A 16869-nucleotide genomic window follows, 5' to 3' on the forward strand; every position below is an offset into this window, starting at 1 on the left:
AGCTGCGTGGTGAGCACAAAGCGAACTATTCTTTCGCCTTTTACTAAAGAATACCGTGTGTGCGCCACACTAAGCAGCATACGCTTATTTTTGGAGGGTGTTTTTCCAAAAGGAAAGGCCCCAACAAGCATGAATTCAAAATTTTCTGTTGGTAGCTTGTTGTTTAATTTTACATGGAGTTTTTTTTTACATTACGAATGAAATCCAGCAAGGACGAACGTCTCAGAGATGTTCTGGCTTGTAATTGGTGCTGGAAATGAATTAGTACTCTCATTGCCTCTGCTTCGCAGATAGTGTTGCATCATTTGCCAACTGAGTATATGCCTATTTCTCGAGTGTTCTTTCTGAAAGATCACACCAAAGCTTGAATTCCAACTTTGGCCCATATTCAGAGCTGGGAAACGAACTGGATACTCTGAATGCATCCTTTCCAACTGATAACTGATGCATATATGCCATGATTGTAAAATTACCCCTTCGCTTCTTGTTCTGCCCTTGATTCTATTTCTATATCATGAACTTAATAAATAGGAATGTTGTCAGTGGGCAAACTACAACGGATGTCTCCCTCAAGAACAGGCCTTGGCCTCAAACCTCGGAAGAACTACAAACGCGATCGACGTCGGGGCTAGGTACACCGGCGAGTCAACAGCGGCAGGCACCGGGTTCAGAGCCGGGATGCTGCCGTCGTCTCCTAGCTCCAGCGGGACACCGTTGCATCATTTGCCAACTGAGTATATGCCTATTTCTTGAGTGTTCTTTCTGAAAGATCACACCAAAGCTTGAATTCAAACTTCGCCTCATATTCAGAGCTGGGAAAGGAATGGATGCTCTGAATGCATCCTTTCCAACTGATAACTGATGCATATATATCATGATTGTAAAAGTACCCATTTCTTGTTCTGCCCTTGATTCTATTTCTATATCATGAACTTAATAAATAGGAATGTTCAAACTACAACGGACGTCTCCCTCAAGAACAGGCCTTGGCCTCAAACCTCGGAAGAACTACAAACGCGATCGACGTCGGGGCCAGGTACACCGGCGAGTCAACAGCACCAGGCACTGGGTTCAGAGCCGGGACATTGCCATCATCTTCCAGCTCCAACGGGACGCCGTTGAGCAGCATTGTTCTGCTCTGGTGGTCGCCGTCCTTGGCAGTCAGATGGTACTCGTCCCTCTTTGTGGTCTCGCTCGCCGCCTTGCCTCCCAGCCATGACACTGCTCTTTTGGTGAAAGAGCTGTGCCTCCGCCGGTGTCCGCTTGTTCTGTCGACGCTCACGTTGAGGTCGTTCTGCAGGGTCACGTTGTATCCAGTGCTGTTGCTTAGGTTGATCAGGAGGAGAGTGATCCCTTGCTGCATTGTCAGATAAGCATTGTTCAGATTGTCAGGATAGATGTCCTAAATGAGTAATACAACAGATGCTTCCACGGTAATGGAGTAATTTTCAGAAAAAGCAAAGCACATAACTTGGCAAATTAAATAGAGCAGACATAACACTATAACATTGGTAATATAACTCTAGAAACATCTGAAACTATCTCAAACTGGTTTGCTTTAAGGTCACAGCGTTGGAATACGTACATGTCGTTTGCTGCAGTGAGCATAAGCACGCAGCTTACGCGGTGCATTCATATCAACTGAAAGAACTCCATTGCCCATAAGCCGATGCCATAGTAGAGCACTGAGAACAAAATGAGTGGTCAGCACATAAGAGCTGTGCCCTGGAAAACACTGCAGTGAGAATGTGAGACTTGCCTGTAGTAATCAGGATTTGGTAAGAAAGTTTCTGTGTCAAGCAGACCATAGTTGCCACCGATGAGAGTCTGCCTGCAGAACACTTTTGTATTGTACTTTGATGCCATTCCAAGTTGATCGAGATACCTGTTTGGATTGAAATTACGTCACAACTTATTTCTCGCACAAGATACTATATCAATGCGTTCTTGTTTAAGATTCATGAGAAGATATTGAAATCTCACCAGATGCTATTCATGAAAGTATTCGACACCAGGTGACGCCCATTGTTGAACACCCCACCGCTTTCACTAACCCAAGCAGAAGCCCATGTTCCATGCCTTTGGAGGGTAAGTTGCATGTCCCTGTAAGTATCTTCAGCACGATCTAGGTACTTAGGGTCTACTATCTTCCTCATAAGGTGCACATCATCCCCTGAAAGCAAAGTGTCACTTGCTGATGCATTCTAAATGTTAAACCACACAAATTGGTTAGATAGTTATCAAGTCTGTCCCAACATTAAGATGTTATTCACCACTAATTCGTCTTCTAAGAAAGGACTTACTATTCTTTCAAAGAACAGTTTATGTAAGCCCTTTTATATAGGAATTTATTGAAGCCTTTCCTTCACAATATGTATCACAAGAGGACAAAATTAAAACGGCACGACTGTATATTATTTTAGTCTAGTTAGACAAGAATTATTATGACACATGGATATAACGTTAGTAAACTCCTGCCAAGAAAATATGCAAAAAAAAAGAGTCAAGCCTAGAATGTGCTCAATGCCATTTCTTCTGATATCTTCAAGTCATGCAGATCATCATTCTACAGTTTTGGAGCACCAAACGAGTCTTTTCTAAATTCTATCACAGCAAAGCAACATATCACATACCTCCTCCAAGATTGTAAATATGATGCGTCAAGGCACTAACGACACCGTGACCTGAAGTCTGAAGTAACCGAGTGTACCACTGTTGATCAAAGAATCCTCCAGGGGCTAGTAGGAGTGGCTGGGAGAGTGGTGCCCTATACAACTTCCGGAGTATGGATCGAAGTTCAGTTACATCCTTCCCATAAAGTTCAGCATCGACTCTTGCCCCAGTTCCATGCCCACTCAGCTCATTACCTGACAAGACAAGAATATTGATGCGTTCAGAACTCAGAATAGCTTCTGTTTTGGCATAAAAGGGATAAATATAAGAGTGCTGAGCACAGAACAAGAAATACAATAGATTACCGAATTCCCACGAGTCAACTGGGTATCCTTTCGATACCGTGTAGTTCACAAAATCGTACGCATTTGTAGAGTTCCATTTTCCTGCCCAGAAGGAACGTTGGACATTATGCCTTCCATCGAGCGCATTCAGACCAAACGTGATAATTGCTCTGCAGATAGATTTTTGTTTATCCATGAGCTAGCTCTGCTAAGCACATATAAATTACACAAATGACGCTAAAAAAGCACATCCATTTAGAAAATGATAAATCCCTCTTTGTGCACATCAGTTCCTTGTTCACGTATTGCAATTAGTTATGTTGGTAACATCATATGGCTTAGTTTTACCATATTTCCTCCGTAAACAAAATATAATGCTGAAGACATGCAGAAAGAACACCGCTGCTAGTTATTTCTTCAACTACCAGTAGGTTAGAAAAAGATGTACAACAACACCTGATCTGAGAAGACACCAATGGAAATGCAATGACATCATCGTTTGAATTAAAAAGAAATGCAATAGCACACGGCTATGCGGCTATAAGACCATGTGAGCAAGAACATGTGAACATCTGACACAAGTTATGCCTGCTAAGTATAATACTTCCAGCAAGTCAGCAATGGCATGGAAACAAATTTAGAATTAGAAGCCTTACCCTGTTTGCTGAAATAGATCATTCAGTTTGTCCCACCTATCCATACTTAGACAACCGGCTGAGAAACCAAACAAACCATTTGATACATTTGTGAACGGAGAGCATGGACTATTTGTCCCCATTTCATAAACAACTCGGTCTTGCAACGAGCCTCCCAGCCTAATCCTCAAATTATCAAATGCTGCAGACAAAAGATAATATATTTTTAGATATTTAGCAAACGGACCAACTATCGGTAACAATAGCAAGTATTCTTCAAGACTTGAACTACATATAGTATCATGTCAGAATTCTGCAAGACTTGCCTTAATTTTCTTGTAATACATTTTTTTTCTTTCTAAATGGACTTGTAATACATTAGATTAGAGTATGTAACAGGTGATGATATCATTGCAGAGAGAAAAATAACTTTTTTGGAATACAAAATTCACATTAGGTGGGAAACATATAAGATCCTTACATAGCTAAGAAAAACAATTACATATAGACCAGCCGCAACTACTGAATGAGGAGCAAGAATTGGTACCTTTGATGGCTTGAGCCAGAAAGGGGTGATCCAAGTCCTGAACGAACCAGTTACGGAGTAGTAAAATCACCAGGCAAACGAAAAGTAAGTCCAGGAACCACAATGTGCACTAACAACATCCCATTGATAACAAGTCAAGAGCATAGGACATATACCAAATTCAGAATCGAAGATTGACCCCAGGGACACTGGTTGTAGTTACACTTCTCCGGCGGCCACCAGTCCATGGTAGCGCACACGTAGCTCGGATCCGTCTCAGCGATTTTCGCCGATCCTTTGACTATGACCGTCGCTTCCTGCTCCGGCTGCTGCGCCGAAGCCCAGCGAGGAGCATGGAGCCAGGTGAGCGCTAGAAACAGGAGAAGCCTCGCCGCCATGCTTCCTACCTGCATAGAAGGTGAAGGGAAAATCAGGATGATCCAATTGTATGTTCTGTTCCCTCTGTAAGAGTGGCAAACTACCATTTCCTTGTAAGCAGAGGATTTGGGGTCAGATGCGATTTAAATCATGCGTAATTAAGCGGTGAAACTATGCACCGACGCCGAATTTGCCCAAACTGTTGGGATTCGACAGTCCGGCGGAGGACAGCATATGCAGGCGATTGCTAACCGAATTAAGCAATTAGGCACTCAGATCAGTGAGAGCAAAGTGGAAATGCTGCCGTCTGTCAATCAATCCGCAAGTAGGCAAAGATTCCAAACTTGACATCTGAAAGGAAAGATGCCGCTCTTGAAAAGTGCGGAGAAGGAAGCGGACATCCCACCTTTCCCCTTCCGTCCCCGTCCGCGACCGGGAGAGCCGCGGCGGCGCGTGCGGTGCGGGAGGCCGGAAGATCTGGTGGCCGGCTGCAGGGACTGGGTTGGAGGCTTGGAGCTCAGGCCGCCATGCCCGCAGGAGCCTTTGTCGGGATGCTTCTGCGCTGCTACCGGCAGGCAGTCGGCGGGGCAGCACCAGTCCAAGAAGCTTTGCTTGCTTGCTTGCTGGAGCGACGTGGCGGCTCGGGCAACAACAGGGCAGTGGGCAGAGCGAGCTAACAAGAATACTAAATTACTGCTCAGTGGGTATATCTGGATAGCAGTGCCATTCTCGTTTCGGGTGGTAGAATTGTTCTTTGGTCGGATGAAGATTTTCAGGTAACGAGTCTGAAATGTAGTGTAATTTGTTTTGCTTCAGGGTTTACGCGGATCCCGGACTGAATGGTATAGGTGGTGCCGACAGCGACAGTGCGCCTAACTGGAGGTGTACGCGCAAGATTCCGCTTAGTTAACCAAGAAAGAAGAGGCAGTGGGTTGGACGTTGGTCGTCGGGGCTTGGATCCACCGGCTGATGAGTAGATGCAACGCAAGGCACCTCGCTTTTTTTGTTCTATGGAGTATGTTTTTTACACAGTACAAAAGTACGAACGTAGAGGTTTACATACATGCGCATATACTCACCTTTATAAACGCACACACGATACATTATCCATATGAGCATCTTTGAAAGACGCGACGGATCGGATCTTGAAATTGACGAAGTCACCACAAGCGCATCGCTATCGATGGGAACGCCTCCTTTTACTGAAAGAATATTTCGTCTTTATAAGACACACATGCATCAAACTCGAGATTTGAACTCTGGTGTGCTGAGGGTACAACCACCCACCTAGTCACCCAAGCTTAGGTTGGTTCTCGAAGGCAACTCGCTTCGGCTCCACATGAAACGTCACATATGCCCACCCAAACACAACCACAACTGGCTGACAAGCTTTGCAGTGTAACCGTGCAGGCTCAAATAATCGTTCGGTGGATAGCCACGAGTGTACAGAAAGGGGAGTAGTGTGTGGTTGAAGCCGCGGAAAGGCACCAGATCTGCAGTGTGATATTCCGGCGCATTGCTTAATAGATTTGATAAAAATATTTATATAAATAAGTTGTAACTTCTTTTTCGAAAGCTTATCCCCAAAGAACTTCGAGGTTAACCGGGTTTGGTCCAGGGTGATTTGAGGATGGGTGACCGACCGGCATATTGATCCCGGATATGCACAAGTAAGAACAAAATGCGCAGAAAAAAACTAGTGTTGCTTTACGAGGTCAGTCTAGAGATCTCTTAGAGACCTGACAGGGGTAACATGCCCAAGTCCAGAGTGGTCGGGTAATACATGCGGTTTCTATTTTCTCTCCGTGGCACTAGTCACCAACATTGATAGTTTAAATAGAGTGGTCGGGGTGTTACATGCTGTTTCCATTTTCTTTCCGTGGCACTAGTCAACAACATTGATAGTTTAAATAGAGTGGTCGGGGTGTTACATGTCGTTTCCATTTTCTTTCCGTGGATGTTAAAGACGAAGGGCATCTCAACAGTTCCCTCATAATTTTGTTTTTGTTGAGATGCTTCGTACTGTTCGATACTTCTCTTAATGCCGTGGTTTTATTTGCAAAAAAAAAAAAAAACATTGATAGTTTAAATGTTGGATTTTGGTTTGTGGATACTTAGCTCTAGACTGGACTGATGTATGTTTGGGCTGATTAATGCATTGCATATCTTTGGTTTTTGGCCCATCTCATGATTCATAGAATAATTTTCGGATAAACATTACAATATCTAGTTACTCAATACTCATACAAAAGAAAAATCTTAACTATATTTGTTTTCTTCCGTTTTATATATCATTTCATACGTTGGTAATATGATGTTGCTCAGCTATCGATGTATTTTACATGTATATTTTTTACGTAGTCATGGCCTCCTAGTCGTGAGTCAAATAAGTTGATATGCAAAAATGCCTTTGAAGTTATAACAAGTACAAAATATATCTATCATGTACATGTATTCTTCTTAATATATATTTTATTATCAAAATTCTATGTCATGTATATGTATTCTTCTTAATATTTAGGGTCAACTCTACCCTGACCATTTTAGTGAAGTTAGCAAGAAACAGTTGTTGTGTGATCCTTGTAAGTATGGGAAACAAAAGCAAAGTTCTTATGTATCATCACACAATCGTAGTAGTGTGCCACTTCAAAATATCCACTCAGATGTGCGGGGCCTAAGTGGAGTAGTATCAATTAATGGTTATCGTTGTTTTTTCACTTTTATTGATTGTTGCACTAAAACTTCTTGGGTGTATGTTTTGAAAAACAAGAGTGATATGTTTGAATGCTTTAGATATTTTTATAATATGGTGGTGAACAAAGAGTTTGAAGAATATTTATAAACTCGAGAATTATTCATCAAACCACTTGCTATCCAAGCACCTTGGAGCTGAATGGTTTTAGCTAAGAGAGAAAATAGACATCTCCTCGAGGTTACTAGGTGTTTGATGATAACTATGAATGTTCCTAAATATTTGTGAAGTGAGGCAGTGATGACTACCGCCTACTTAATCGACTGAATGCCATCTTTAGTGCTTGATCATAAGACACCACTAGAGTGCTTAACATGTAAAACTTCATCTGCGGTTCCTCCAAAAGTGTTTAGATGTGTGTGCTTTGTGAAAGATTATAGACCATCAGATGGGAAGTTAAATTCTAGACAATACTCCCTCATCTCCGTTCGGCAACGTGGGAGTGCGGAGGTTCGGCTGCTCCGAGCGAAAGCTGATGGCGCGGCAGCTGCGGATGTCGCTATCCTCTTGGGGGCCTTCATGGAGCCTTCGACCTCCTCCGCTCCCGGGGCATAGTTTTTCGGGTGAAAGCCTAGGCCGTGGTAGGGCCGGACGACAGCGTCGATCCACGTCACTTCCCTCTTGGGGGCGTCGTCTTGAAGACTTTGTTCCCCAACGTGCTTTCATGAGGCTGGACTCGTACGGCATCGCGGCGGGTGGCCGGCGATGTGTGAGGTCCGTGTGGTGGCTTGTGTGGCAACGATGGCGGTGGTGAGCGATGGTCTGGTAGCGTCAAGACCTTGGCTTCGGCGAGCGTCCGAGCTTCTTCGTCTTGTGCTTCGCCTGCGGTGGAGTCGGAGCTGCTATGGTTTGTCGAGTTTCTTCATTTGAGCAGCGTACGATGACCTGCAGGGTGGCCCTATGGCGGTGATCTTCCTCGGCGCATGTCTTGCGCTTATCCTCTTCAGAGCTCGTCATCAGAGTCAGAGCTGCCGGTTGCTTCACGAGGAGTCGCTTGTTTGGCGGTGGCCGACTTGAGCTTCACGGTGCCGCTTCGGCGAGGTCTTGGTGGTTGGTTCTTCGGTGAAGTCGGAGTCGCTGAAAAGTGATGACGATGACGTTGAAGGTCAACCGCGACGACTTCTCGCTTCGGTGGTCAGTGTATCTTGTGTGGGTTGCCAGGGTGGCTCTGTGCCCCCGCGGCGGCCGTGCTCCATGACGGTCGTCGGGGCACTTGTTTCGGTTTTCGGCCGGTTTCCCGCTAATAAACTGGCCAAATTCTGTACTTCTTCTTTATTAATGAAAATGGCAAGTCTTTTGCCTCGTTTCAAAAAAATAAAAATTCTAGACAATAAAATGAAAATTGCGCCTACAAAGGAGATAAAGCTGAGGAAGGCAATGATGCAGTTAAAAATAATATGCTTGTTTGAATAATGCCAACGGGTGATACACATGGTGATCAAGGTGATAGTGTATCAAAAACAGACAATGAGGATGTACAAGAGGAGTTTCAGGACAGACCAAATGAAGCACAATGGCCTAAACCGAATGAGGACCGACAACTTTAGGTATATCCAACGAGACACCAAACAGGAGAGGAACATGTGCAAGTGGAGGAAATCTTTCTAGAGTCATCCCCACGGACCAATGCTGGGAAATTTCCTTCAAAACTATCCCCATATTGTGTCCCAGATTATGTTTCATACTCCTCTATTGGGTCTCAATACAAGTCATTTGTAACATCTTTCGATTCTGCAGTACGTGCACCACATGACTGGCAAGAGGCAAAGCAATAACGAGAACGGGGGATGGCAATGCTAGAAGAGATGCAAGCACTGGAAAAAACAACTCTCCCTCCAAATAAGAAATGCTCTAATAACGTATATCATGCTCTGTTTTTTTCGAGGTAAATACTATACTCTAATTTTTGTGTGTATGAGTTTGCTTTGCAAAATGCTTAATTGGCTGGCTTGGAGATTTACAAGGGTTGGGTGGATGTGAGAGCGTGCCAACAGCGACAGTGCGCCCGCCTGGAGTTGCATGTATGGAGATCGTAAGATTTCCGCTTGATTAAGCAAGAAAGAAGAAGAAGTGGGTTGGACGTTGGTCGTGTCTTGGATCGAGCGGCTGATGAGTAGATGCAACAAAAGGCACCTCGCTTCGGTTCCGCAGAAAACCTCAGAGATGCCCACTGCTGACAGTTTTTACAGTGTAACCGTGTAGGCTCAAATAATCGTTCAGCGGATGGCCACAAGCGTTCAGAAAGAGGAATAGTGTGGTTGAAAGCTGCGGAAAGGCAAATGGTCTGCGTTTCCATTTTCTTTACGTGGCAGTAGTAGTCAACGCCAATGTCTGTTCAAATGTCGGATTTGGTCAAAATTTGCTACTAAGTCTAAGGCCATGAAGAAAACAACTGGCAAGCTGGAGGTCGAAAAGTGATGAGGACATCCCTACCACACTACTACCTCCTTCATTACAAGATGAAGATGATGCTGCTGTGAAACTCAAGTCCAATAAAGTTAGGATTAGATCAATGACACGAGCTCATGCGAAGCTACTTAAACAACAGGTGAACTTGTTCCTAACTGATACTTTGATCGATGAGAACTTTATACTGCCTAAGTCGTATTACTTATGTATGATCAGGTATGAAGAGGAACCAAGCATCGCACGAGGAGGAGAGGAGCAGCTGGACAAGAAGCTGGACGTGAAGCTGAACATGGAGCTGGACATGAAGACATCCCATGAACGCGCGAGAAAGGAGCGGGAGTCATGCGCGAGAGGAGGAGATCTTCAGGCCAGCGCCTGGCCTGGTCAGACCGGCCGTGACGCCGGGCCACCCGGTCCCAGCCCCGGTCGGCCGGCTTCCACGCCGGATCAGCCCGGTCCAAACCAGGTCCCACGCTTGTGCCAGCCGGGGTGTGTCCAGTAAGCCTGGACGCTCCGCCCGGTCGCCATCCGGTCCCTGGCCCGGTCCAAACCGGATCGGCCGGTCCCAGGCCCGGTCGACCGCCCCCCAGGCCGGCCGAGTCCGAGTCTGTCTCGACCAGATCTATTCTGGGTCGGTTATTTTCGTCCTTTTTCGACCTGAGGTCGTCCTGAACTCCTATATAAGTGCCCATGACGCCCCCAAAGTAGTTTTAGACCATGTTTAAGATAAACCCTAGTTCATAGTTTATTGCTTTGCAACTCTATTGAATCTCTACACCATATTGCATTGATTTGGTGTTGAGCCCCTGAAAGTCTTGTGTGATCTGCTGTTCCATTGAGAATTAGACCGTTGCAACTTACCGCTTCGTGGTCGGCGGCTACGTGCGCAAGTGTGTGGAGTTGCGAATATCTTGCAGGGTTGAGAGCTGTTGCATTGGCGACAGGGACCAATCGAGAGATCTCGTTGCGTTATACAAGTTATCTTCCACTACATCGTCGTGTATCTCCGCTGTGTTCATCCTGTGATCATCATCACCACCTACTGAGAAGATCAGGCCACCCCTTATCAAAAAGTAGTGTTGAATGTCGCACTACAAAGGGGGAGCCGCACGACAAAGCCTCTAGGCGCATGGCAAAGATTGCCCTAGCGGCAGAGAAATGGACGCAGGACAGAGAAATGGACGCACGGCAACCTTTGCCGTGCAGTTTTGGCGAGACGCATGGCAAAGACAACGTTGCTGTCGTAGACATTGCCGTGTGATCTTTGCCGTGCGACTTCACGTGACAAAGGCTTTGCTGTGCGTATAGGCCCATTTGCCGTGCAAATCTTTCCACGACAAAGCAAAGGTTCTCCTGTAGTGTTACCTATGTCACTGACCGGTGGGCTTTGATTTGACCAGTGGAGATGCCCGGCGTGACCATGCACCGTCCGCACAGACGCAAATATGCTACACATTTGGCCCGCGTTTGCGTCTCCGTAGACAGACCGGTCAGTATGTGTCAGGCCGCTGAGCTGGGTACAGATGCATTTTCGGACCGCGTGGTCCCAAAGCGTTCGTTTGCGTCGCTCTGTTGGAGATGGCTTAAAACTTATGTATATACATCTTTATATATCCGTGTGTATGATACAGCTCCGGTTTGGCAAATAATGGAAGAAATAGAAGATTGTGCAAATTCCTAGTCAGCGGCTGGCTAGTGGCTAGCACGCCGGAGGCGTTAGCACGTCATGTTAATTTGGACATAGGATAGCAGCATCGTATACTTGATGGATTTATGTATTGTTCCTGAGTCCTGACTCCGGCCGAATGATTGCTTCGTCGTGGTAGACATGTGTGTTCGATCAGTTTTGTGTCGGCGCGTGCGTCTGCAACTCCGTCCGACTTGTTCCGCGCGTCATCGCCGAATTCTGAGTACGAACTCCATCCCGTCAATGGTCACTTCCTGAGGGCATGTACAGCGGCATCTAGTCAGCCGTCTGTAGCATGTACCACGTAGGAAATTTTATGACGTGGGGGAGAGAAAATGCAAAGCGGAACAGGTCGTCTGTTAAGTTATCGACGGTCTAATCCCGTACCAATTGCTGCTTACCGACGACATTCCTACCGTTGTACTGGAAGCGTCGTATATCGTGGACCGATAGTGTCGCAGAACCGCTCCCTCTACAGACACCTGAAAAGACTGCCTCACTGTATAAACTGTCTGGAAGATTGTCTGTAGATGACTTGGAGAATGGCTACAGACGGAAGTTGTCTGAACCACTGTACATGCCCTGATGGCGTAAACCCTCGAACTCGTTAGAAGATCGCTGCTTCGGCGTGCGTGGCCATGGTAAAGCTGTTTTCTTGATTTTCTGTTTTCTTGATTTTCTGTTAACTCGTCGATATGTTTAGAATCTTTTCTAAATACCAGGGGGGACGGCGCTCATATTTCTGGTGCCCGGTGCAGGGTCTGGAGACTGGCGATCCGTCGCAGAAGCGGTTCTCTGGCGTGGTGCCACCAGCGGCGCCGCTCATATGGCTGGATCACAATGAGGTGCGTGGTACTAGCTGTAGCCTGTAGGTAGTAGAGTAGTAGTTGCTCCTGAATCCTGATGAACGCCTTTTACATCACAAGAAACAAGTGTCGGTACTACACATATGCTAGCTCGATCTGCACAAATGTCACACCTGACCTGCTGCATTTTTGTGTGTGTGCAGAATCTGACGATACTGCTGCTTCACCCAAGAGAGGTGAACGCTGACGAGACGACGCCGCCGGAGGAACCCAGCGACATATGCAAGGTCAGTCAGGGACAACTTGGATGCTCGGACACATCGATTCCATTTCCAGCTTCATAGTAACGCTGAAGATCTGGTTGCTGTGCGTGCGTTTGCAGAACCAGCGCAGGCCTCCAGCAGGCAACGAGGCGCTGCCGAGGGGCATCGTGCAGGACAAGTCCAACTTCGAGTTCGAGTCCCTGGGCCGCAACCCTGAGCTGGAGGAGCCCCCGCCGGCGAAGAGTCTCCTTGCGATCCCCGTCGGCATCAAGCAGAAGGCCGTGGTCGACAAGCTCGTCTCCAAGGTCGCCATGATCTCATTTCATACCCCACTTTCTTAATTCAGCTGGCAGTGGCAGCAATGTACAGAGTGTACTAACGTTGTGTGATCCGCCATGCATGCATGATGATGATCATGCAGTTCCCGGCGGCGAATTTCACGTTAATGCTATTCCACTATGACGGCGTGGTGGAGGGATGGAGCGACCTGCCGTGGTCGCGGCGGGCGGTGCACGTGGCGGCGGCGGACCAGACCAAGTGGTGGTTCGGCAAGCGGTTCCTGCACCCGGACCTCGTCGCCGAATACGACTACATCTTCCTCTGGGACGAGGACATCGAGGTGGACAACTTCGACCCCCTCAGGTACCTCGACATCGTCAGGAAAGAAGGGCTCGAGATCTCGCAGCCGGGGCTCGACCGCCGGTCGAAGATCCACCACGGGCTCACGGCCCGCGCGCGGCGGGGCGGGGCCGTGCACCGGCGGTTCTACAAGACGGCGGGGGGCGGGCGGTGCTACGGCAACAGCACGGGGCCGCCGTGCACGGGGTGGGTGGAGATGATGGTGCCGGTGTTCTCGCGGGCGGCGTGGCGGTGCGCGTGGCGGATGATCCAGAACGACCTTGTTTTTGCATGGGGTCTCGACTTCAAGCTCGGCTACTGCGCGCAGGGGGACCGGACCATGAACGTCGGGATCGTGGACAGCGAGTACGTCCTCCACCGCGGCATCACCACGCTCGGCGACGCTGGCGACGGCAACACGGTGACGGCGGCGGCGAGCAGGTCCGCGTTGAGGCAGCGGTCGTCCACGGAGATGCTGATATTCAACAGGAGGTGGAATGACGCGGTGGCGGAGGACGAGTGCTGGACCGACCCTTACCCGGAGCCGCCGACGGCTACGACCAAGGACTGACAGATTGTGATCGGCCGAGCGATGGCCTTTTGCGTTTGCTTACATGATATATTGATATAGATGCATCACAATCATGTACAGGTCTAGCTAGAGAGAGCAATTCCAGTGAATCATCCCGCCTCCCTTTCGCCTCGCGCAATGGTCATCAAGTTATAGAAGTAACACGGAATTTGCACTGCAGAAGTAACCATTTCCTCATGGCACTCCTTGACTACAAAAAACATGCAAGGGCAAGAGTGATGATATTAATTTGGGACAATTCACAGCATGCTCAATTGCAGCGAAAGAGGATAATTCACAGCATGTTCAATTGGAGTGAAAGCACATGTATAAAAGGAAGACCAGAGCCCCGAAAGAAGGGATTCGACCTCTGGAGATTTGGCCAAGGTAGAGAGTATTCTCAGCCTAGCTGTGTATGCAAAGAGAGAGCCAATTCGGCAAGCCGAGATCATTTTTGCAATCTACACATACCCACCAATAAATTAAGACTAGTTGAATGCACGTGCGTTGCTACGGAAATTAAAAATCTCTACATTGGTATAAATGTTTTTATCGCATTTTTAAATACTTGTGTCATCTACTTTTTGTAGTTCCATGTTTGTGCAAATACGATGTTGTCTCAAAATATATACCAACTAAATAAACTAATCAAAAGATCGTGATAAGTTAGTCTACTACATATAATGGAATGTATTATAACCGTTGAAATTAATTTATAGGAAATCGAAGAGGCAATTTTCGATAGGAAAAAACCACCGCAAACTCTAATCTTATAAATATGAATATATGAAGAAAAATGGGTAAAGTATTCAAGGCAATTTTTCCTAGTTTGCTCGCAAAGAACATGCATAGATGTTCTATTTGAACCAGATAACCTTTGGGTTACCTTTTCGGGTATGCCTAGCACGTGAAAAAGAATGAAATCTTTGGTAAAAAGAATCAGACATAGGGGTGATATATGCTAAAAAGGGTGTCTTAGTTTTAAAATAATTGATGCAACCTTTTCCTAATTGGCATGTGCTTCAGTGGTCCGCGCCCTCCGAAACTCACCTGCGCTTAGAACAAAAAGACGGCCGAAATTTGTCGATACCTCTTCGCCGTGGATGGCATGTTTGCTGAGATTTGCCGGCACCCCTTTGAGTTAGACGAGTTTGGTTTCGGATTGACCACTACCTCCTCCTAATTTTGTCCCAATACATACACTGTCCTTTTATGACTTCAAGATCATTTATCTCGCAAGACCTGGCTACCATCCTTTAACCAAACCCAGGCTGTGCAGTATTTTAGTCCACTATAAAACCAGATCAAGTTATTTATTATGCTAAGAGTAAAGAATCTTAATTTGGAAAAAATTCGATGTAGTCTTTTGGTAGTGTGCTCTCAAGCTAGCTTGTAGTATCTTGCAACAACACCATGCACTACTAATTGAGCTAGTACTCACTGGCATTGAAACCACATCGTGTATTTATTCCGGCTATTAATTTACACCAGAAAAGTCACGATCCGCTTGTGCAGCACGCGCCAGGGCCAATAACATCCTCCTGGTGGTCTCGTTAACGATCAATGGCGGTAAGCTCATCCTAGCTACATCCACCAGTAGGTCTATCATGGTCATTTCCTCAACGACGACAAGCTAGCGATCAACGGGGAAGTCAACGACGATAACGGGGCCAGCGGCCCAACGTTTGTACTACACCTACGATCCTGCCGGACCTCCTCGACGGGGAAATCAACGACGGCAACGGGTCTAGCAGATAGTCAACGCCTACACCAGCATGACATCGTGGACGGCGGCATGCATGCTAGAACTGCGTTGGACGGGGAACTCGATGATGGTAGTGAGGTTAGCGGCCCGCCGTCTTGTTCTGCACCTACACAACCTCGTCGACGGTGGCATGGCAGCATATGTTAGCGCTCGACGAGGAAGACGCATAAAGCGGCACCGCCAATGGTGGAAGCAGCCTGATCAGAGGTTGTTGCCGTTCGCCGGTAGGGCGGAGCTCGACCTGTGATTTAGCCTCTCTGGTGACCCATCGATGGAGGCAAGCAGTCGGTAAGATCGGCGGGAGATCGCCGATTAATTTTTTTTCCTGGCATCACCCCCACTATAAATTGTCCTCCCACGAATACGAGATTAAAAGCGTATACAAATGTATATTTACGATCCTTTTTCGACCGGAAAGGTACAAGCTGAAATCAAAATCGTGGAAGGTTTCGATTGATGCCATATACCCCGGGCTTATGGATGGATGCATACCCGGGAAGAAGGCGAGCCACGTCCCTAAAAAATCTGTTGATTTGCGGCGAGGCTACCATAAAATCTAACACACGACCTAAAGGTTCTTCTTCATTTAGGAAGCATGCACACCTAATTTGATTGGAAAAGGAAGGCAGCAAAATATGTTACTACCAAATTTAACGTGAAAGCCCTCCTTTTTTTGCAGGACAATAAAAGAAATAAGGAGATCACATGCCTTTTTTTAAGAGATATGCGTAACAAGGATGGTTCTGCTCCAATTTTGTTTCTCCTCATATTGTTGTGGGACTTCTTTTTTGAGCAAGGAAATATATATCTTTCCTAACTAATTGATTGCGTGATTTGCAGGCGGAAGATGGACATTGTGTCACCACTTTTGGCTATAAAACATGCGGAAGATCTGATCCATTGATAAAAACTTACATGGTTGTGATTTCTTTAATGTTTGATATCAAAGTGCACACCATCCCCAACTCCAATATAATAGTAAAGAAGATTATGCTAAAAATAAAGAATCTTAATTTGGAAAAAAATTCGATGTAGTCTTTTGGTAGTGTGCTCTCAAGCTAGCTTGTAGTATCTTGCAACAACACCAGACACTCACTGGCATTGAAACCACGTCATGTATAATTATTCCGGCTATTAATTTACACCAGAAAAGTCACGATCCGCTTGTGCAGCACGCGCCAGGGCCAATAACATCCTCCTGGTGGTCTCGTTGACGATCAATGGCGGTAAGCTCATCCTAGCTACATCCACCAGTAGGTCTATCATGGTCATTTTCTCAAAGACGACAAGCTAGCGATTAACGGGGAAGTCAACGACGATAACGGGGCCAGCGGTCCAACGTTTGTACTACACCTACGGTCCTGCCGGACCTCCTCGACGGGGAAATCAACGACGGCAACGGGTCTAGCAGATAGTCAACTCCTACACCAGCATGACATCGTGGACGGCGGCATGCATGCTAGAACCGCGTTGGACGGGAAACTCGATGATGGTAGTGAAGC

At 46.6% G+C, this 16869-nt stretch overlaps 2 protein-coding genes and 1 non-coding gene across 3 annotated transcripts; 2 read left to right on the top strand and 1 right to left on the bottom strand.

Moving 5' to 3' along the window:
* LOC127297851 (U5 spliceosomal RNA) lies at positions 1-115 on the top strand. The gene has a single exon (XR_007849533.1). It is a non-coding gene; the product is annotated as a U5 spliceosomal RNA (small nuclear RNA).
* A 698-nt stretch (positions 116-813) lies between these two features.
* Positions 814-5296, bottom strand: LOC127296533 (heparanase-like protein 2). Its single transcript, XM_051326642.2, has 10 exons — positions 4903-5296; positions 4295-4525; positions 4140-4176; positions 3614-3794; positions 2979-3127; positions 2634-2867; positions 1984-2173; positions 1760-1885; positions 1586-1685; positions 814-1357 (listed from the first exon to the last, which is right to left on the bottom strand). The coding sequence occupies exons 2-10, from the start codon at positions 4514-4516 to the stop codon at positions 974-976; spliced, it is 1623 nt and encodes a 540-aa protein (XP_051182602.1). The 5' UTR covers positions 4517-4525; positions 4903-5296; the 3' UTR covers positions 814-973.
* A 2693-nt stretch (positions 5297-7989) lies between these two features.
* On the top strand, positions 7990-13988 carry LOC127347895 (uncharacterized). The gene is made up of 5 exons (XM_071818255.1): positions 7990-8013; positions 12103-12189; positions 12354-12437; positions 12533-12718; positions 12835-13988. Exons 1-5 carry the CDS (start codon positions 7990-7992, stop codon positions 13600-13602), a joined length of 1149 nt encoding a protein of 382 aa, XP_071674356.1. The 3' UTR covers positions 13603-13988.
* The last annotated feature ends 2881 nt before the right edge of the window (positions 13989-16869 follow it).

Source organism: Lolium perenne, chromosome 4, assembly GCF_019359855.2.
Source record: "Lolium perenne isolate Kyuss_39 chromosome 4, Kyuss_2.0, whole genome shotgun sequence".
Classification (NCBI taxonomy): Eukaryota; Viridiplantae; Streptophyta; class Magnoliopsida; order Poales; family Poaceae; genus Lolium; species Lolium perenne.